Source organism: Otolemur garnettii, unplaced genomic scaffold, assembly GCF_000181295.1.
Source record: "Otolemur garnettii isolate 467f Iridium unplaced genomic scaffold, OtoGar3 scaffold00001, whole genome shotgun sequence".
Taxonomy (NCBI): Eukaryota; Metazoa; Chordata; class Mammalia; order Primates; family Galagidae; genus Otolemur; species Otolemur garnettii.
In genome coordinates, this window is record NW_003852396.1 from 46,708,285 (window position 1) to 46,730,530 (window position 22,246).

The following is a 22,246-nucleotide window of genomic DNA, read 5'->3' on the forward strand; positions in this document are numbered from 1 at the left end:
TACACCAAATGACAGTCTTCGAGGTAGACCAAATGGCCTTCTATTGGAATAAGAGACCACCTAGGACTTCCACAGCAAGAGAGGAGAAGTCAATGCCTGGCTAAAGCTTCAAATGACAGATTGACTCTCTTGTAAGGGGCTTATGAAACAAGTGACTTGAAATTGAAGACCACGCTCATTTACCGTTCTGAAAATTTTAGGGCCCTTAAGAATTATGCTAAATTGGGTGGCGCCTGTGGCTCAAAGGAGTAGGGCGCTGGCCCCATATGCCAAAGGTGGCAGATTCAAACCCAGCCCTTGCCAAAAACTGCAAAAAAAGAATTATGCTAAATCTATTCTGCCTGGGCTTTAGAAAGGGCACAACAAAGCCTAGATGGCAATGCACCTGTTTACATCATGGTTTACTAAACATTTTAAGCATACTGCTAAGACCTACTGTTCACCTGGCCACCCAAGAGCTCTGATGGAGATGTATAAAACTAATGTTGTTTTCAGCTTGCTAACATAACATCCATTCTGCACCCATGGAACAAGGACTCACTTTGACTTCCAAGTCTTATTATTTAAGAAAAACATTTCAAAAGGCTGTAGCTGCCATAGATAGTAATCCCTCTGATGGATCTGGGGAAAGTAAATTGAAAACCTTCCGGAAAGGTTTCACCATTCTAGATGCCATTAAAGACACTTATGCTTCACAGGAGGAGGTCAAAATACCAACGTTAATAAGAGTTCAGAAAGCAGTTGATTTCTGTCACCCTCAGGGATGACTTTAAGGGACTGAAGACTTCACCGGAGGAAGTCAATGCAGATGTGGTGGGAATAGCAACAGAACTAGAACTAGAAGTGGGCCCCAAAGATGTGACTGAATTGCTGCAAACTCCTGATAAAACTTGAGGGCAGGAGTAGTTACTTCTTATGCATGAGCATAGAAAGTGGTTTCTTAAGATAGAATTTAGTCCTGTGAAGACACTGTGAACATTATTGAAATGGTAACAAAGGATATAGAATATTACATAAACTTAGTTGATAAAGCAGTGGCAGGATCTAAGAGACCTGACTCTGATTTGGATGCTACAGAGGAACCTTTCAGCAAAGTAAGAGTCAGTTGATGTATCTAACTTTTAAGAAATTGCCACAGCTACCACAACCCTTAGCAACTGCCACTCTGATCAGTCAGCAGCTATGAACAGTGACGCAAGACCCTCATGTTGACAGCCAAAAGATCACAACTCACTGAAAGCTCAGATGATTTGGGGCATTTTTTTAACAATAAGGTATTTTCAATTAATGACACTTTTTCAGTGTCATTTAATGTGTACTTAATAAACTATAGTACAGTATAAACACAATTTTAATATGCACTGGGAAACCAAAACACTCATGTGACTTATTCTTTTGCAATATTCATTTTATTGCTGTGGTCTAGAACCAAAGCTGAAATAGCCCCAAAGCATGCCTGTACCAGTTAATTTCTCCAAGTTTCCACTGCTACCTGCTTCACCTAATTACCAAAGGCTTCCTGGCTTCTTGGCAGGGAAAACTGCCACATGAGAGGTGAGATCCACATGATCCCTCACTGCCTCTACCCTGGGGATAGCTTTTCAGGAGGCCCATAGGCTGGGTAATTGAAGGACACACATCCCTATCTCCATCTCCTCCAGATCCTCTCTCCTCTCTCTCCCCGGAACTCTCATCCCTAGCCCTGAATATCACTTTCAGTTTTTGTTCATTGCAAAAGATCATCAGCAGTTTCCATTTCTGTGAAGTTACAAAAAAGAAAAAAAAAAAAAAAAAAAAAAGAAGGAGGAGGAAAGAAAAAAGGCCAAGCACTGCACCCAGCTGTTGGTGAGGCCGAGTTTTCCACTGATGACGATGACTCATAGCGCCCAAGCTGAAGGCTAGAGCTGGGAATGCGACTTTGGAGAGTCAGCACAGCCAAGGGAAAGCCGCAGTTCCCAAGCACGCCTAAACCTGCAGAGAAGAGCTGCTTGTTCAAGTTCCTTTGGTAAAAATCCCAGTACTTGGCCATGGGAACAGAGCTCCCCCTGCAGATCACCCTGAGGCCTCACAGGAGTAGGACCAGGGACACACCATACACCAGAGCCAATGAATTCTGCAAAGCCCACCTGCTACCTAAATCAATGCAGTTGTATTAAGAAGTCAGGGTCCCACCTCTGAAACTCCCAGAAATCCCCCAACCCTCCCCCTTAGAAATACAATTTGCATCCTTGACTTCCAAAGAGAAATCTGCTTTCAGTAAACGGGAGACCCAAATTAAGATCTCCAAATAGGGGAGATAAAAGTTGCTATCTTTGGGTAGGCAAATAATTCACCTAGAGGCAGGAGCAGAGAGCAAGGGAACTTCATCCTGGGATGCCAGTTTGTGGTCAATCAATGAGAACATCTTGGGACAAGACTTTGGATGGTGCCTCTCAAATTTACTCTAACCCACCCCTGGAAAACTGTCTCAGGTTCTTGAGAGTTGAGTATAAAAGACCCAAAAGGGTCATAATAAGGCTCAATTCAGAGATAAAGGAGAACTCTCCCACCCCCATATTTGAGAACCCTGTACGGTGAACCTGAGCAACAAAAGACTGATTCAGGGGAGGTAACACCCCCTCGACCCACCATCAGTGTTTTGAGGACTTAGCATGTGCATCAAGCACTGTCAGTAACCAGCATCACCAAAGGAAACCACTGAGGAGAACCCATTATGTTTAAGGACCCACCAGGAAAGAGAAGATAATTAGGAGACTTAGAGTCCCAGTTATATCAAAACAGGGGGTTAAGAAAGGTTTGGGATTGAAGTTCACTGTCAAGGCTGGCAGGTGGTGTGACAGGTGCTACAGTTACCTTCACATGACTTATCTGGAGGTCTATGGCCTCATGGTATGAAAAGGAAGGGTCACCACAGAAGGTCCATGGTGGGGCAGCCTGCCTTTCCCTTCCACATCTGCTAATCTCCCTCCTGTTCTGTTCCCTGCTCCCATCTGTCCCCCAGGCCCCGGAATAAATATCCTCTACAAGTAGCCCACCTGTCAAGAACCTCCAACAATATGCCCTTTTGTAAAAACCTGACACAGTTTAAACTGCCTTCCATGGTGTTCACATTTAGCTCCACCAGAGACAATGACCACCAAAACCACAGTACTTTTCTTGGAGAGGCTGACTTTTCCTCGGCCAGGGCCTGAGAGAGGCATCTGCTGCTCAGGATTTTTCATTTCATAGGCTCAGCTCCAACCAAATCAGCAAAGCGCTGTTACTATGGACCATCTGCCAGGACCCGGAAACAGCCCTGTTACATAAAGGGGCTAGTATAATGAAATTTATTAAACTGGATTCTTCCTCCATGAAGGAGACAAAGCACTTTTAAGTCTCTCCTAAAAGAGGCGATGGAGGGCAGTGGAGAGGCCCTGGACAATTGGTTCTAATCCTAGCCCTGCTATCTGTTAGTTGTGCACCCAGGGGAACAAATCATCTTCTCTCCCTGGGCTTATTTCAAGTTTCAAATAAGGAAGGGATGGTCCCTTCCAGCTTTAAAATCCCATGACTTTTTATTGTTTTCACACACCCCAAAAAAGTAAGGTTACCTTGATACTAATTTTGTATTATAGGGTTAATTTTCTTTAAAAAAAAAAAAAATACTCTCATATCTGTGAACTGAAAAGAGAGAAGTGGTGAGTATAGCCCCGGACTCTGGGGCTGGCTGGAGGAGAAAGGGCACCGAGGAGAAACTAAAGGCCCAGGCAGGAGAGGCCCAAGCAAAACTCTAAGTAAGAATGTGGCTGGGGAACAGTACTAGGCATGTCCCCTGCCCACGCAGACAGCACTTTCCAGTTTAGAAAGAACATTCACATCCATGCTCTTATTTGACCCTTATAATACCCCCAAAGTTGACAAGATGATGTTGACCCCCATCTCACGCTGAGCAAAGTGAGGCTAAGTAATTAGGTTGAGTGAGCCCATGTCTCTTAATCTCGTCTCAGTTTCCTCATGAATGAAATGGGAGTAAGTCTTACTCAGCAATTTTTTTGTACAGATTAAATAGATGATGTATGTAGTAAAGCCCTGGTAAAATGCCTGGCATACAATGTGTCCTTGATAAATAATAAGGAACTCCTTCCTCACACACCTCCATCTCCTCCTCAGGGAGGTACTGGGAGAAGCCCCAAGGTTGCTCATTTTTAGGCCCTTAAGAAATACTTCAAGGACTGGGAGTGGTGGCTCATGCCTGTAATCCCAGAGCTTGGGAAGCTGAGGAGGGTGGATTGCCTGAGCTCACGGGTTGGAGACCACCCTGAGCAAGAGTGAGATCCTGTCTCTGGGGAAAAAAAAAAAAAAGCTGGGCATTGTGATGGGCACCTATAGTCCCAGCTACTGGGGAGGCTGAGGCAAGAGGACTGCTTGAACCCAAGAGTTTGAAGTTGCTGTGAGCTAAGACGCCATGGCACTCTACCAAGGCTGACAAAGACTTTAATCTCAAAAAAAAGAAATACTTCAAGATGAAAGGTAACTTGATGGCTTCCTAAGTGACCTTCTACATGGCCCATAACAACTTTCCAGAAGAAAGACCAATGAGCTGGCTGACTCTCGTTACCACCCATCTTAGGGATTCTCACAGTCACCCCAGCTCCTGGAGGGAGGGACTCCCCTAAGAATCCTCCATCTCAGCCACCACGATGGGACCTGAAGCAGGAAGCAAAACGCAGCCTCAATAGGACTCTGTAAGAACCACCAGAGCCAGGGTCTCTCCCCTCACTGTTCACGTTTCTCACGTGCCCCCTCCCTGCACAACCTTCAGCAGCTCCCTCCCCTGTTCACAGAGGAAGGCCTAACAAAGACCCACTCTCAGTACACCAAAAGTTTCCAGGCACTTCTCATCTAGCCCATGTCAAGCAAATGCCACTAGGGTGCACATCTCACTTCTATACCTTTACTCACAGCATTCCTTCTGCCTGGAATCCCCTCCCCTCCTCTTTGCCCATGCAACAAGTATTTGTTGAACAAATGAGTGGAGGAATGAAGGAAGGAATTGTGAATGAGTGTATGATATACTACTCCCCCATGAGGAAGACAAATTAGATTATGGTTCTTATCTTCTGATGAGGAAATTCAGGCCCAGAGAGGCTAAATGACTTGCCCAAGATCACACAGAGAACAGATGGCCAAATCAGAACTTGAATACAACCCTTCAGGGTTCTCTTGGCACATCAGACTCCCTCCTAGGGTAAAAAGTCACTCTCAGATTGGGAAAGACCTGGTTCTTCCAAGATTCCTCACAATGGGCCACTTCCACCTTGGCACACTGAGAGTACTGTAAAGCACCGGCTGCTGCTATAATTACTGCGCAATCCCATGGGACAGGCAAGGTCCCCTGAGAAAGGGCAAGCAACGCGACATTTGTCAAGAACCTAAAAATGGTGGTAAAATTACAGGCCAGTAACTTAATGCTCATTCGTAGAGGGCTGCTAGAACAAATCAATCTCCACCAGAAAAGAGGATTCCTTGAATGGAAACTGAGCCCTCTGCCAGGGACCTCCAGGCCCTTCCGAGAACCATCTGGTGAGTGTGCAGCATGGCTAGAGCTCCCAACCACTATGGACAGACGGGGCAGCTGAGGACCCAAGGCAAGGCTTTGAAGACACAGAAGCAAAGCTGATCTCAAAACCCTGGGGTACCAGACATCCCTGTCAGCTCCCTGAGGCTCGGCTCTGGGTTTCTCTGAGATGGTGGGACGAGGGCAAGGCCATTAACAGGCACCTCCTGAGCATAGCCACCACAAATGATATAGCTTCCACATCCTGAAACACCTGCCATCCCATGCCACCAGCACTCACTGAGCCTCTTCTCTGCATCAGGAGACACCCAGGGGTGAATAAAACAGGTCAAGACCCTAACTTTGTGGGGTTCACATTCGGTTAGGAGTGACAACAAATAAGTAAACAAGTAAGAAAACCATGATTTCAGGCACTGAAAACTGCTATAATGAAAAATAACGCAGGGCAGGGAGCAGAGTGTGAGACGTCACATTTGGACAAGAACCAATGGAAGAGAGGCAGTGGGTACCTGGGAATCAGAGAGAAGCACTGTTGGCAGAAGAAACTGCTAGAATAAAGGCACAGGGAGGAAAGTTGTTTAACCATTTCTCAGAGGGCTTGATACCAGCAGCCACCACTCCCTAACCTGCACCACAAACACCTGCCTTTTTCTGCCTCAAAGGCCTCCTCCCTCTAGCAGCCCCCCCCAACTCCCCTACAAGCTTTGTCCAGGGAAAAGAGACAAAATACTTGTTCTTCCCTGCCCTAAAGCAAAGGACACTGCTATGGACTGAATGTTTGTGTCCCCCCCACATACACACACACACACACACACACACACACACACACGCAACTTATGCGCTGAAACCCTAACCTGCAAGGTGAGGAAAGTGGGGCCTTTGGGGTGTAATTAGGTCATGAGGGTGGCACCCCCATGGATGGAATTAGTGCCCTTATTAAATAGCCTCAGAAAGCTCCCTCACCCCTCTGCCACATGAAGACACAGTGAAAAAGAGGTCATCTATGGATCAGGAAGTGCACCAACACCAGACACCAAATCTGAAGGCACAGTCCCTCCAGCACTATGGGAAATTCACTTCTTTTGTCTATAAGGTGGCCAATCCACAGTGCATTGTTAGAGAGTCTGAATTAAGACAGATACTCACTACATTTCCTGTGAGGTCACTTTGAGGGGAGGTAGCATGATGACATGAGCATGCACTTTGACATCAAACAGAGCAAGGTTCAAGTGTCTGCTTTGCTTCTTAAATAGCTGTGTATCGTTAGACAAGCCACTCAGCCTCTCAAGGCTCCATCCTCACCTGGAATGCAAGGAGAATGACCCCCCTCCGGGGGATATAAGGAGCATGTAAGTTGCAGCACCTGCCAGAGCATCTAGTACACAGTAAGTGCTTTGCAAACACTGGTCCCCTGCCCCACCCTGACCCCTAGGATTTTAAAAAATAATTTTTGTTGTTGTTCAATCAATTGTGCTAACTTTTGTCTGTAACATGCCTCTGGCAAGGGCCTAGGTCTGCCTATCTGTTGAATGTGGGACTTAAGTGATGACCTCTAATTCCACCCATGGCAAAGTGATGACCTCTAATTCCACCCATGGCACATCGTGAAGGCAGGCCTTGGCCCAGAGAACTGGAGAGCACTTGGCAGAGCAGAGGGAGCAGAAAAAACAACAGACACTGTTCTTGCCATTAGTGGACGGTAGAAATCATAAGAACGGACCCTCAAAGAAAGCAGGAAGAAGGCAGATAGTTACTGCTGTGCCTATCCCATCCCATATCTGGCTCGTGGGCTTTCGCTTTCTGGCTCTCGTGGGGCAGCCAGCTAGAGGCCAAACTATTCTCATTTCCTCTGGAGAGCAAGGACTATCAGGTATTAACTCATGGTGAGGCCTTGGGCAGGCACCTTCATACAAAAAGGGACCCAATGACCTCTAGAGGTCCTTTTAGCTCTGACCTTGTGAATCCTGACTTTTGATACTGCCTACCAGTCGCATCCCCCAGGCTGTCTGCCTGCCCACTGCTGCCATCTGGTGGCTCCCTAGGCCCAGCTGCACTTGACTTTGGCTGGGCACCAAGCAAGCCCTTTGTGGAATGCATACACTTCAAAAGGGTCAGTCTTGCTTCTACTTCAGGTGGACAGACTCTGCACTCCTTGAGCCCACAGATCACTGGGTAGTCATTCATTGCCAAACACAAAAACCAAATATAACACTAGAACTTCATCTCTCTGGTAGAGATGACAATTGCAGCTGAGAGCCTGACCTCCCTCCCCAAACACAGGAAGGTCTCACAGCTGCCTGGCTCCCAGGCCACTGCTCAGTTCTACTTTATTACAATGCTTAGAGCTGGTGGGCATCTGCAAACCAAAAATAAAGTCAGCCTAGGGCCAAGAAGCAAAGACATTGAAAAGTGGGGAAAAAACCATCAGAATTCCTCAAAAAATGATAAGGTATGACACATGAACAAGCTATGAGCTGCTTGCAGAAACTGACTGGAAATAAAAACTTGGGGTAACCTTGGAGGTTATCATTCATAAGAATGCCTGCAGGGTCTTCCATTAACCAGCCTCTAATCTTGGGTCCTAGACACAACCTGGATCCTAGACTAGGTGCCATTAAACCATGGGGAAGACACACTGCAGTAGCCCCATGTGCTTCCCAATGCCAGATGTGAACTCCCTAGGAAGGGATTGTCTGCTCTTCTCTATCTCTAGGCCACTCAAGATCTGGCAAAAGGAGCTTAGTAAAGGTGTATACAGGTGGATGCCTTAGGTGCCTATTCAGTAATGGGAGCTGTGCGCTCTTTGTGACTCAACTCATCACACACACCCTTGGCTACATCCACAGCCTTCTAAACTCTATAGTGCAAACCCTAAAAAAAAATACTGTGTAATTTCAAGTAGGTCACTTGCCTGTTCAGTCCTCTATCATCTCACATCTGAAACATAATGAGGTATTATTCATGACCTGCAAACGCCTTTTAATTCTAAAGTGTTAGAATTTGAAACACCCCAGGCAAATCAAGGCTACCCTTCACCTGCAGACAAGAGTGGACTCAACATTGGGAAAGGGGAAACTAAACAATGATTCCCTCTAGTGGTTCAGTGCTGCTACTACACCCTCCAGCTCAGAGCACCTATCTCTAAACTCCTGCTCAATTTCATCCTAAACTCTGAATAAGGAGACCTCAGCCTGCAGTCAGTGGAGCCCAAGTGCAGAGGGGCCAGACAGAAAATAAGGAGGCCAGGCTCAAGGAGCTAATGAGGCCTCTTAGCTGCTTCCACAACAATGAAGAAATTCCCCATCTTTTGTAACAAATATTTTGGAGCTCAAAGGACTTTTTGTGACCTTCAACTCTCCTCTTCAGAGGAGGAAATTGAGGCTCAGGGATATGCAGAAGGGACTTGCCCAAAGTCACAAAGCTGACTCATGACTGAGCCAAAAATAGATGGCCACTTTCCTGCCTCCTGCTACAGTATCTTGCCTCTTTTCTATGTGACCTCCCAACTGAGGCCCGTAGAAGTGACAAGTCAAGGACATATACACAGGAATGCGGGGCAAAGGGGCCAGTCTCCTACAATGACAGATAAGCAATTTTATTTATTAACTTTAAAACAGCATTTATAAAGGATATAATCAGATTGCAAATTACATATTCAGCATAAAAAAGAAAAAAGAAAACAAAATTCACTCGTAATCCCACCAAGCAAAGATAATATTCTGGCATATTTCCTTCTAGTCTTCTCTACATAAACATCTTTTTTTTTTTAACAAATTAGGAGTTACAGTATAGTAACATAGTGTAATCTATTTTTTTTTCATTTATTAGGCCATGAGCATATTCCTGTTATTAAACATCTTTCTAAAACATTCTATTTAATGACTGTATAATACTGCAACATATGGCTCTGGGATAATTTATTTAACCTATCTCCCTTCAACTTCATTTGCTTTTATGCATTTGTTTTTGTCATAATATATTGAGAATGCAGTGAATGCCATTATGCTTAATCTTTGAACACATCTATCACTATTTCCTTACGCTAGTTTTATTTTTTATAGGATAGAATCTCAGAGCTGGAACGGCCCCTAAAGATCATTATACTCATAACCTCCTATTGACCAGGTGTGAAAAAGGGGGCCAGAGAGTTTACTGCCTTACAGAGGACAAAGAGAGAAAGAGAACCAACTCTCAAACTCTCCACTTACTAAAATGTGACCTTCTCGAAGTCCAACCACAATTTCACGCCCTTTCCTGACCATCCTTGCCCACACTGACCTCTCCTTCCCCTGAAATCCTAGAGCCTGCAGTGTCTAGGCCACTCCGGTGGCCCTTAGCCATATTCCTTTTATTCTCCTATTAAATATTTAATTTGCTCATCCAACGACAAGCTTCCTAAAGGTAGTTCTGGATTTTATATGTCCCTGTATTCCGTAACATAGTGCTATATACATCTAGGTAAGCTTTCCACAAATACCTGAAGGACCAAGATAATCAAGAACTTCCTTGCTTGGGAAAATGCAGTATCACTGACAAAAGCTGGGGAAAGATGTTTCTTTGATGAGTAAAAGTAGTTTAGTTAGCAAATTCTGAGATACAACACATACGACTTGAAATTAGAATAGCAGGTTTAGGAGGCTTAGACTCCTAAAACACTGGATTCAAGTTTTAGCTTTGCCCAGCTACGAGAGCCAAGGCAATGCAATTAACCACTTGGGGCCTCAACTGTGAAGTAACGTTACTCATCTTGCCAACTTCATATGAGAAAATGGATCTGAAAGTACTTTATAGTGATAACAGTGGTCCAAAAGAGTTAGGATTGCTGTTGTATTATCATAAATAGAAATTCAGCTGTTTCTGTGAATCCCAGAATGGCCTCCTGAGCCTCGCTCCTAGGGAACCATCTCCCAATTTCTACTCCACACACATATCCTTAAGGAAATATGACCTGTGGCACACTTACGTAAGAATCGGTGTTTACTTGAAGAACTTCTCACACAGAAGGAACCGTAATTCCTGGTTCAGGTCCTTGGGTTTGACTAGTTAAGTCACTCAGATTTCCTTGCTGTCTCTGGAGAGATTGTAACACAGGAAGAGCAACGGGCCGAGAGCCATGAGACTTGAGGTCTGGCTCCTTCATTCACTCCCTGTGCCTCCCCTCTTTAGTCCTTAGTTCCCTTATCTCTAAACTGACAATTCAGGCCAAATGATCTCTAAGATCCTACCCAGGACTGACACTCTAGGGATTCTAAGATAAAAACTAATGACTTGGCTCGGCGCCTATAGCTCAACCGGCTAAGGCGCCAGCCACGTACACCTAAGGTGGCGGGTTCGAATCCCCAGCCCGGACCCGCCAAACAACAATGACGGCTGCAACCAAAAAATAGCCGGGCGTTGTGGCGGGCGCCTGTGGTCCCAGCTACTTGGGAGGCGGAGGCAGGAGACTCGCTTGAGCCCAGGAGTTGGAGGTTGCTGTGAGCTGTAATGCCAGGGCACTTTACCCAGGGGGACAGCTTGAGGCTCTGTCTCAAAAAAAAAAAAAAAAAAACTAATGACTTTAATAATAAGCAGAAATTGTCTATTTCAAAACAGTCCTTTGGGGCCAGACACGGTGGCTCACGCCTATAATCCCAGCACTCTGGGAGGCCAAGGCAGGTAGACTGTTTGAGCTCACAGGTTTGAGACCAGCGTAAGCAAGAGTGAGACCCCCATCTCTAAAAATAGCCAGGCCTTGTGGCTGGCACCTGTAGTCCCAACTACTCTGGAGGCAAAGGCAAGAGAATCGCTTGAGCCCAGGAGTTTGAGGTTGCTGTGAGCTATGACGCCACTCTACCAAGGTGACAAAGTGAAACTCTATCTCAAAAAAAAAAAAAAAATAGTCCTTGGCCTCAGTTTGACTTTCACTTACTGGGTTTGCAAAGTTCTAAAGCACATGCATTATGAATTCCAAAGCACCTGCTTTAAATAGAGACAACAGGGTCAGAATCTCCCTGAACTCAGTTGAGGTTTCATGATATATGGCCCCAAAGAAGATGGAGTAATGTATACTGTCACCCTATTCTGAAAAGGATCTTGGCCCCAAAACAGAAAAATCAGCATTAAGTATATTTATAAACTCTGTTTAGTGTGAATCAATGGCTGGGCTTGAATTTCACTAATGATTAAACATCAAATGCAATAAAATATTTCTTGGTCTGTGACACTTGAAGAAAGGAGAGTACAAGAGAGGTGGTCCCTTCTACAAGTATCATTCAATCACGCAATTCCCCTCTTTAGGGGAACAAACAAATAAAAAATAGCTCAATCAAAAAGATATAACCAAAAATCAAGAGGACAGTGATAAAAGGGAAGAAAATGTTTACTAAAAAGTAGAATTGGAGTTCTAGCTTAAATGCTGCCATAAAGTCACTTTCTCTCCTCTTAGTTTCAGTTTTTTCATTTGTAAAGTAAGGAGGTTGCTTATTCCATCTCTGATTCTCTAAAACTTTCAAGACTCTAGTCTAGGGCTTTCGTAGGTGACGCTAAAGAAAGTAAAGAATGTCAAAGAACTCTCTGTTTCTGGCCTCACTTTGTCAGTCCATATCCCTTGCGAGTATCTACTTTGGGATACTGCGTGGTCCAAGGAAAACTTCCAGCACCCCCAAAACAAGTGGATTCTAGACATTCTGACCAACCCCACCCTGAAGTCTGGATCTTATATAAATCATCCCCCCTGAAATTCTAATAAATCACCAGCAACTAGCACTTAGCATTTATAAGTACTGACCTTCCTTCACTCTTCAGGAGAATCCTGAACCAACCTGTGACCTATCCAGAGAGATTCATATCACAGAGATAAGAGGAGAAAAAAGGACAAAAGAGGAGAAAACGAGCATCTGACCTCCAGAGAACTCAGGAATTTCCAAAAGGGCAGAGGAATCTTTACATGTATTAAAAAGACACATGAGCCCAGTTCCATGCTAGATGCTTTAATACACAATCTAAAGCATCCTCATACCAGGTCAGCAATAATCTCCATTTTCCTACTGAGGAAACAAGCTCAAAGTTCACTCAGTTGTCCAACATGCATTGAGTGAGCAAAAACGAATGTGGCCCCTACCCTCCTGGAGCATATAGTCTAGCCGGCGAGGGAATTAATCAAAGAATCCTACAAAAACAGCACAATGGAGAGGTTTATGGTGCTATGAGATAGATAAAAGGGAAAAGTGAGTAGTTCACAATATCGAGAGGTCTCCCTGAGGAGGAGATGACTAAGTTCAGGTATGGTGGGGGGGGTTAACTAAGTCAAAATGAAGAAGGGTACAGGGACAAATATGCCAAATAGAAGAAACATCTGGGTGCAAAGGCACCGTGGTGGAGTGATGCAGTCAAGAAGCCAAGCAGAGGCCAGAGTGCACATCAGATAGGGACCAAGAAATAGGGCTGGAAAGGTAGGCAGAGGGCAGACCACAGAGCACCTGCAGGATCACCAGGAATTACAGTGTTATCATAAGAGCAACGGGAAGGTGACAGAAGGGGTTTGAAAAGACCTTCCAATTAAAATACAGAGAACAGACTGGAGGGGAGAGGGTGTGAATTTGGGAAGACCAGGACACTAGGCAGAGGCCACAGCAGGATTCAGGTGGGAAATGACAGGGGCCTGAACGATGGTGGTGATAATGGAGACAGGAGGAGGTGCAGCTGCCCACAGCCACACCATCAGTAGGCTGACAAAGCTGAGATTGGCACTTTGGTTTGTCTGACTGCAAAGCCCATGCTTCTCTCTACCTTGCCATTTATTTATTTATTCAGAGGTTAGTTACTGATCATCTGCTATGCGCCAGGCCTGCGTCAGTGCTGGGGATATAGCCATGATCAAACCAGACACTCCTCTCATGCAGTTCACACTCTTAGGCATTAAACAAATAAAAATGCAAACAGTGAAGGATAAATTGTAACAGGTAAAATTACCTAAACTGCATGTGAGCGACAGACTTGAGGAAACTTCACCCCTCATAGTTTCATACTGCATTCCTGGCCCATTCATGAGGCTGCCAGGCAGAAGTTAGTGTATCTCAAACTCAGCACTGATCCTTGAGACTTCTGTTGAAACAGAAGTCTTTCGAAAAGCAACTACTAACTCCTTAATTTACTTACGTATGTATCCCAACCTTGGGAAACTTCACTTATGTACATTTCACAATAGTCAGGATCTTTCATCCAGATTCATTCATTTGAACCTCATAGCACTATTATGTAGAAGGAAGGTAGGTTTTAATAGCCTACTTGAGAGATGAGGAAACCAAGGCCTAGACAGAGGAAGTGACTTCACCAACATCATCAAACTAGAAAGTCACCCAGATCTGCCACCCAATTCTCATCACAAGGCCAGGAAATCATGAATCTCAGCTGAGACAGCTTCAGGTCACTGAGCCTGCGTGAAATCACCCAGGAGACCCACAAAGTTCCTAAGAACAATTATCAGGAACAGAAAGCAGCTTGGGAAAGGTTTCTAGAATGCAGTGCCACCAGCCTGAGACACAGGTACCCTTGCCAACTCTCCCAGATTAGAACAAGTTCTCCTGGATGCTTTCCAAGTGCCTCTGACTAACAGGGGAAAGTATTTTTCCATCGCAAACACTGCAGGCAGACACCAGACTCCTGAGAAGGGAGGGCAGAGAACACAACCCAAATTCCCATCTACACAATCTATAGAGTTATTCTGACACCGTGTGAACTGCCCCAGATGAGCACCTATCACTGGGACCTCAGTCATGGGCAGCGTTTTTCAATTTTGACACTACTGACATCAGGGGCTAGATAAGTCTTTGTTTTATGGGGCTGCCCCTGCACTGTAGGATGTTTAGCAGAATCCCTGGCCTCGACCCACTAGATGCCAGAAGAACCTGCGCATGCATTCTTTTTTTAATCAATATCACACAACTAATGCCTCCCAGAGTAAGACGGAGAGCAGCCTCTGTGCTGATGTGGCCTGCAAGCACATCCCAGTCACCAGTGGAGCTTTATGGAAACAGCTTAACTCCTTGTTCCACTAATGAGCTGCTTCTGACCCTGTTAGGAAATCGTGTTCCCATTAATATGAGCAACAGAGTCTCATTAAACAGAAGCCCTGGGTGATTCTTCTCAATGACACTGGGCCAAGGCAAGGGCTTCCATTGCTGCTAGCAGGAATACAAAATTGCTGAATCAAATAACAGGGGACTCCCATTTACCCAAAATTCAGTACAACCACCAGGACACTCAAACATCCCAGCTTTTAACCATTCTGGACTTAGGAGAAAGGGAAACGTGACAATGTACATAAACAAGCGATCTGAATTAACAAGTTAATTAAATAGTTGAGATGTTACCAAAACTCATGCTCTCAAGTGGAGGTGGAGACCTGAAGCTGAGCTCAAGAGCAGCTGGGGTGACTCAGACAGTGTCAGGGATGTGGGTTCCAACCTCCCACCCCAGAAATGGGTTGCTGGCCCAGAAGTAGGAATCAGCATCAGTTACAACACTTCAAAGCTAAAGTCAAAGGAGCAACATCTCCATTTCTTTCACTCGTCAACTACCTAACTAGCTAAAGAGTTTACTGACAGACTCAACCTAACTCACTACCATTTAGCAGTACCTGTGGTTTATTACCCTGCAAGTCTTTGAAGACACCCAATGACTCAGACCACATGCTACCTGCACTTTGTATTGAGCTCTATTGTTGAACACCTCATAGTGGAATGTACTAAAATATGATTACAGGTCTAAACTCACTACTGGACAGTGGACAAGGTTCACAGCTAGTACAAGGCATGGTGCATAAGCAGACCCTTAAATCTGTAAGATGGATGGATGGACAGATGAATAAATGGAAAGATGAATGGGTGTATAGTAAAGTTCTCCACCTCTGTGTTTTTAGACTGAAGCCCATCCACACATTCTAGTGGGAAGGGATGGCCATGTCTTTTCCCCTTTGTCTCTCAAAGGCTTAGCACATTGCTCAATAGGTTCCCAATGAACATGAACTGATTTGATTTGAGTCCTGGATCCAAACAGACAAACTGAGGTCTTCCATTCATGAACCAGTGAATCCCAGGAAAGAGGTTAGAAATCCTATATAACTGCCCTGGCTCGCGTGCAGCTGAGTATGCTTACTCTCTTTTCATTAAAAACAGTTCGATGTAAGAAATGAATTGACTTTCTGATAGGCAGGAGATACAGAAGTGAGCCAGACTAATATGGTAGTTTCCCTCCCAGAGTTTACTGTCTGAAGGAAAAGGCAGTTATCAACAATTACACAAATAAATAGCTACAACGCTCAGGAAGTTTCTTTAAGAAAAGTTTCTGTAAATGGGCCCAGTCTTTAAACAGTCTGAACCACTTTGAGGAAAGTCATGATTTTCCTCCAAATGAATGATACATTTTCCTTAGAATATCCCCTGAAGTAGTGAATGGAAAGTTTATTATACACCTTTGTTCTTCAGGTCTCTTTTCCAAAATGTTCATAAAACCTTTTAAAAGACCAATTTAAAAGCATCAACAATAGAGCTAAATACAGCAATTTAAAAGATAAAAGATACAAATGCTCATAAGTCTATGTTTGCATGCATAAATATATAGAATGTATGACTTACCAATGATACCTGAAGCTGACCTGAAAACGTGCAAAATTCAGAAACTTCTGAAATAAGTTACCAGGAATCGGCACCTATAGCACTGTGGTTGGTTATGGCACCAGCCACATGCACCGAGGCTGCCAGGTTCGGACCTGGTCTAGGCCAGCTAAACGACGACAACTGCAACAACAAAAAAAAATGGCCAGGCGTTTTGGCAGGCGCCTGCAGTCCCAGCTATTTGGGAGGCTAAGGCAAAAGAATCACTTAAGCCCAAGAATTTGAGGTTGCTGTGAGCTACGATGCCACAGCACTCTACAAAGGGCAACATAATGAGACTCATATTTGGGAGTCTAGAGATCTGTGTATAGCTAGAAATCAAACAAGACTAGGAAAGGGAACTCCTGAGCACCCCTGAAGTTCAGATGGCCTTGGCATGATAGTAGATACTAAGAACTTCAACTGTTTGTCTGGAAAACGGTGTGGAAACAGCAGGAGCTCGCAGATGGCCGGGATGACGAGAGGCCACAAAAAAACAAATCCAAAAATAAAGCCAGAAATATGAAGGCCAGGAAAGGAAAACTGTGCTAAGTGAAAGATGAGAATCAGATGAAGCCTCCAGAACAGATGAAGATGCCAAAATGATACGGTAACATTTGAGGGAATACGTGGATACGAGATGTCTGAGTCAATGCATATAGTTTATTACAAGTAATAAAAGTTTAAATCAGAATACCATGCCAACTAGGATTCAAAATAATGCCCCTTCTTTAATCTTGAGACATTTAACAACATCTTTTGATGCTTTTATAATAATTCAGACTTGGGTAGAAAGAAATGCGAATACAGTCATCTCTTCAGCTGTGACAAGGTGTGGACCTCTCAACAACCTGGAAACGTCTCTGGGCAATGCTTGTTACAATGGATTCCTTCTCAAAACCTCATGGACTCATAGGACCAGAAAGAGTTAACCTAACTCCGGCTTGCCTCTTTGGGTGCAAACCTATGATCCAGAGAAGAAAAGCCACATACCCGGCTGATGGCAGAACTACACCCCAGGTCTTCCCCCTTGTGGTCCTTAAAGCTTTCATCAATAACTATCCTTAACCCCAAGCATTCGTGGCTGTTTAGACAGCTGTCCCCCAGCTGCTCGTACCAACCATAAATTCTCTGCTACTCTCTCACCTGTCTGAGCAACGAGGTGTGTCCACCCACTCCAGACGGCAGTGACCTTTTCATTCTGAAAACAATGTGCTTCTATTTTCTGGGGCACAGGAAGGAAAGCAGCCTGGGTAGCCAGTTGCCCGTGCTTGTTGCTTCCCCAGACATACACCTCTCCCGCATCTTAAACAAATGGAACAAAACACATGGAGGAACATCAGTCTAAATGATGGCAGATAACACAAGTCTGAAAAAGAGACTGTTTTATACTTACGCTACAATGTTGAGTAAAGCCAAACTAGATACAAAATTCATGTATAGCATAATAAAATACTATAACATTTTTCTGAATTTAATACATAAGAAATAAGGCCAAATGTTCTTAGTGGCTTAAGGAATAAGAATGTGTGAGTTTATTTCTTCATTTATTCATTCAACAAATTTCTATGATGTTATGTGACTTGTTTCTCCCTTTTCTACTTTTTTTTTCTTTTTGAGACACAGTCTCACTCTGTCACCCTGGGTAGACTGCCAGAGAGTCACAGCTGACAGCAACCTCAAACTCCTGGGCTCAAGCAATCCTTGTATTTCAGCCTCCCAACTAGATGGGACTACAGGCTTTTCTAAATTTTTAAAATATATGCTTGCATTACTTTTTTTTAGGAAGAAAATGCTTTAATTTTAAAATAACAGGTTAAATAATACTTTATATCCTAGTATTTTATATTATGGGTTTAGAAGGTAAACTTTTTAAACATAAGATTACTTCACTGCAACAGCAAATACAACACTACAAAATTTGTGTATCACTTCAGCTTCTTTCAACCTCATAATAATCCTGTGAAGTAAGCAGGAATGTGACTGACATTGTGATTTCATAGAAAGACAGCAAATTCAGAGTCAAGTGACTGTGGCTTCTATTCCTGGATCTGCTAACTAGCTATTGACCTTGGACAAATCACTTCCTCTCCAACACTTAGTTTCACCAGCTACAAACTGGAAGGGAAGGCAGTTGGTCTAGAAGGGCAGACAACATGACTGATGACATTGGTAACCAGAGGGATGGTGGGCAACCACGGCAAGCCAAAGAGCACTCACATTTGGAATGTTTTTGAAATGAAAGCCAAGCAAAATGAGGCCATGGGCTAGACTTTACCCTCTGGCTTGTCAGTCTGTGACTCCTCAGAGGAGCTCCAAAAGCTTTCTGACCCTACCATCCTAAGGACCTACAACTGTACTGTCCCATTCAATAGCCACTAGCCACAACTGGCTATTGAACACCTGAAATGCAGCTGGTCCAAAGTGATACGTAAGTGAAAAACACACAATAGACTGCAAAGACAGTTTAAAAAAGCAAGGGTAGCTCATTAATAATTTTCATATTGATTAAATGTTGACATAATACTTTGGATATACTGGGTTAAGCAAAATAGATTATTAAAATTAATTTCACCTGTTTCTTTTTTTTTACTTTTTGGAAAGTGCTCACGTATCTTTCTACTAGACAGCACTGTTCTAGAAAATAAATTAATCAAGGCTGGAAAATGTTAAGTGACTTTTCAAGATCGCACGGCTAGTAAGAGTCAAGTGGGGACTAGAAGCCAGGTCTTTCGCTTTCACGGATTTTGTGACTTCCCAGGAGAGCTTTGTAGTATCACTTGCTCTAGGACAGCCAAATACATTCCCCAAAACTGATTAAAAGGCAAATAGTATCATCAAAGAGCATCAAACCAAGGTCAGGAGTTTTCAGATCAAGTCCCATCTGCTACTCGACCACTGCTTGCCATTGGGCACATCACCTCACATTCTGGGCCTCTGTTTCTTCAACTCTAAAACTAGGGAGTGTAAAGCAGAAGCCTTGTTGTCACCCAGGTGACACTGCAACACTGACACCCTGCAGTTCTATGAAGTGAATCTGATTTTGCACCCAGAGAGAGGACAACCTCCCTGGACTTCATCAGCGTGTGCAAAGTATAAGAATCCCTAACAAGAGGGCAAAGACTGCCACTTATCAATTTATTAAATGAACTGGTGAGCTCCAAAGACGCCTCTGAAGATGAAGTCTGTATCTGTAATAAGCCTTTGTTTATCTTAGTACTTCTAAGCCATCTTTTTGAAAGACAAACTGTCTTCTACATAAGAGTTATTACACTGTTGTATCAGCAGGTAAAATTAAATTCTGCTGCAATGCCAAATAGTTACATAATCGACAATGACTCCAGAGAAAAGACTTAAAGAGCACTGAGCAAAATCCAATGTGTAACAACTTGAACTAGACAAAAAAAGAGGGCCATTAATCTTGACAAATTTTAAACTCATCTACAAAGTAGCAAAAACCAATTCACTTTGTGAATATACTAAAAATATACTAAATTGGCTGGGCACGGTGGCTCACTCCTAATTCTAGAACCCTGGGAAGCCGAAGCGGGTGGATCGGCTGAGCTCAGTTCAAGACCAATCTTAGCAAAAGTGAGACCACTGTCTCTACTAAAAATAGACAGCTGTGGATGGATGTGGTGGTACATGCCTGTAATCCCAGCTGCTCGGGCGGCCAAGGCAAGAGGACTGCTCAAGCCCAAGAGTTTAGGGTTACTATGAGCTATGACACCACAGCACTTTACCAAGTACAACAAAGTAAGACTCTATCTCAAAAAAAAAAAAAAACCCACTAAATTGTATATTTTAAAATGGTGAATTTCACAGGTAAATTACATCTTAATAAAAAGTTCAACATTTATGTATTTAAAAACACTATAATAAAAGTGTCCCATGTATGAAATAATAAATGTATTACTAATGACAAGGTTTTTTAAGAAATTAATGTTAACAAGCAATTAGACAATCTCTAGATTTACATACTATCAGACACCTCAAATTAATTAGAACAAAGGAAAAACACCTTTTAGTCTACTTCGATTCTCAGAAAAGAATCCCTTCCCATCTCATTGACTGTGGGGCGTGAACGAGTGACTTCTCATGTCTCCAGTTCTTCCTCTATAAAGAAAAGTGGAACCAGATGCCCAATGGAGTACTATACAGTTGGCATTATCAACTCAACACTTTTTTTTGGAGACAGAGTCTTGCTTTGTCACCTGGGTTATAGTACAGAGCTATCAACACAGCTCACTGCAACCTCAAACTCCAGGGCTCAAGCACTCCTCTTGCCTCAGCCTCCCAAGTACCTGGGACTATTGGTACACACTACTACACCTGGCAATTTTTCTATTTTATGTAGAGATGGGGCCTTGGTCTTGCTCAGGCTAGTCTCCAATTCCTGGCCTCAAGTGATCCTCTACCTCGGCCTCACAGAGGGCTAGGATTACAGACATGAGCCACCATTCCAAGCTCCAACATTTGTTTTTTAATAGAGATAGGATCTTGTTCTTGCTCAGGCTGGTCTCAAACTCATGAGCTCAAGTGATCTAATGGCTTCAGCCTCCCAGACTGCTAGGATTATAGGCAAGAGCCACCACATCCAGCTCAGCCCCAACATTTTTAATGAATATATAAATCTACCTAATGTGAGGTACTGTTTAAAAGCAGGTGCTTCTTTATTAGTTGTTTGTTTTAAACTCATTAAATAACAAATTATTAGTCAAGAGCAGTGGCTAACACCTATAATCTGAGAGGCTGAGGCAGGTGGATTGCTTGAGTTTAGGAGTTTGAGACCAGCCTGAGAAAGAGTGAGACTCCATCTCTACTAAAAATTAAAAATTAGCTGGGCATTGTGGGAGGTGCCTGTAGTCTGAGAGGAAGCTGAGACATGAGGATTGCTTGACCCCAAAAGTCTGGGGTTACTGTGAGCTATGAGGATGCCATGGCACCCAACCACAGGGCAAAATAAATAAATAAACAAACAATTCTGTCTCAAAATAAATAAATAAACAAACAATTTATCTGTAGCTCAGAATTTGTAAAGTATTTAAACTCTCACATATGGCTCCTATGCTCTAAAAACAATAGCTCCTCAGTAGGACTGAATTACAAATTTGGCACCAAAGAATACATGTCACCATTAACTCAACATATATTAAGTACACATCTGAACTTCCACATCAAACGCTAACTTTGAAAATTTTCCTCTTTGCTTAAAAAAGGTAATGCATTCAACTCTGTAAGAGCTGATAACAAGCAAAATAAATCTCTCAGAGGTAAAGTTTGCACTCTATGACCAAGGGTCAGGGGAATCTGAGCCAAGGGGAAGGGATAACTGTCACCTTCAGGAAGACACTGAGGAAAATCCTAAGAAGTCCCTAGAGAGTTTATAATGTATTGGCTGGGTATGTGTAATGGGTGGATAGATGTACAGTCAAACAGAGAGATACGTGTGAGAGGAAAAAAGCAGGTAAGATGAAAAAATGGAGAAATAAAGAGATGAAATAAATTAGAGAAATATGCAACAATATGAAGAAATATGTATTTTATATATGTATAACTAGAATTAGATACATAAATTGGAAAGATACAAAGATGAAAGATAAATAAAACAGATATATAGGTAAACAGAATAAATATGGAGAGAAAAAACTGAGAGATAATAGATTAGAAAGATAGGCTCGGCGCCTATAGCTCAACCGGCTAAGGCGCCAGCCACATACATCTAAGGTGGCGGGTTCGAATCCCCAGCCTGGACCCGCCAAACAACAATGACAGCTGCAACCAAAAAATAGCTGGGTGTTGTGGCGGGCACCTGTAGTCCCAGCTACTTGGGAGGCTGAGGCAGAAGACTCGCTTGAGCCCAGGAGTTGGAGGTTGCTGTGAGCTGTAATGCCACGGCACTCTACGGGACAGCTTGAGGCTCTGTCTCAAAAAAAAAAAAAAAAAAGAAAGAAAAGAAAGATATAGATATAGCAGGTTACTTTGAGATTACACAAAGATTATAACAGCAGAGAGTATAGTTATATTAGACATGGGAGTAGATTAGATGGATGTAGTT

The 22,246-nt window shown here is 43.4% G+C and overlaps 1 protein-coding gene across 1 annotated transcript in view; it reads right to left on the reverse strand.

Annotated features, from left to right (window-relative positions):
* The window catches only part of SERGEF (secretion regulating guanine nucleotide exchange factor), a 247,475-nt gene that overhangs the window by 188,921 nt on the left and 36,308 nt on the right, over nucleotides 1-22,246 (reverse strand). Inside the window, exon 8 of the mRNA XM_012804086.2 lies at nucleotides 17,335-17,493. Within this exon, the coding sequence (XP_012659540.1) occupies nucleotides 17,335-17,493 (159 nt within the window). The remainder of the gene's footprint in view (nucleotides 1-17,334; nucleotides 17,494-22,246) is intronic.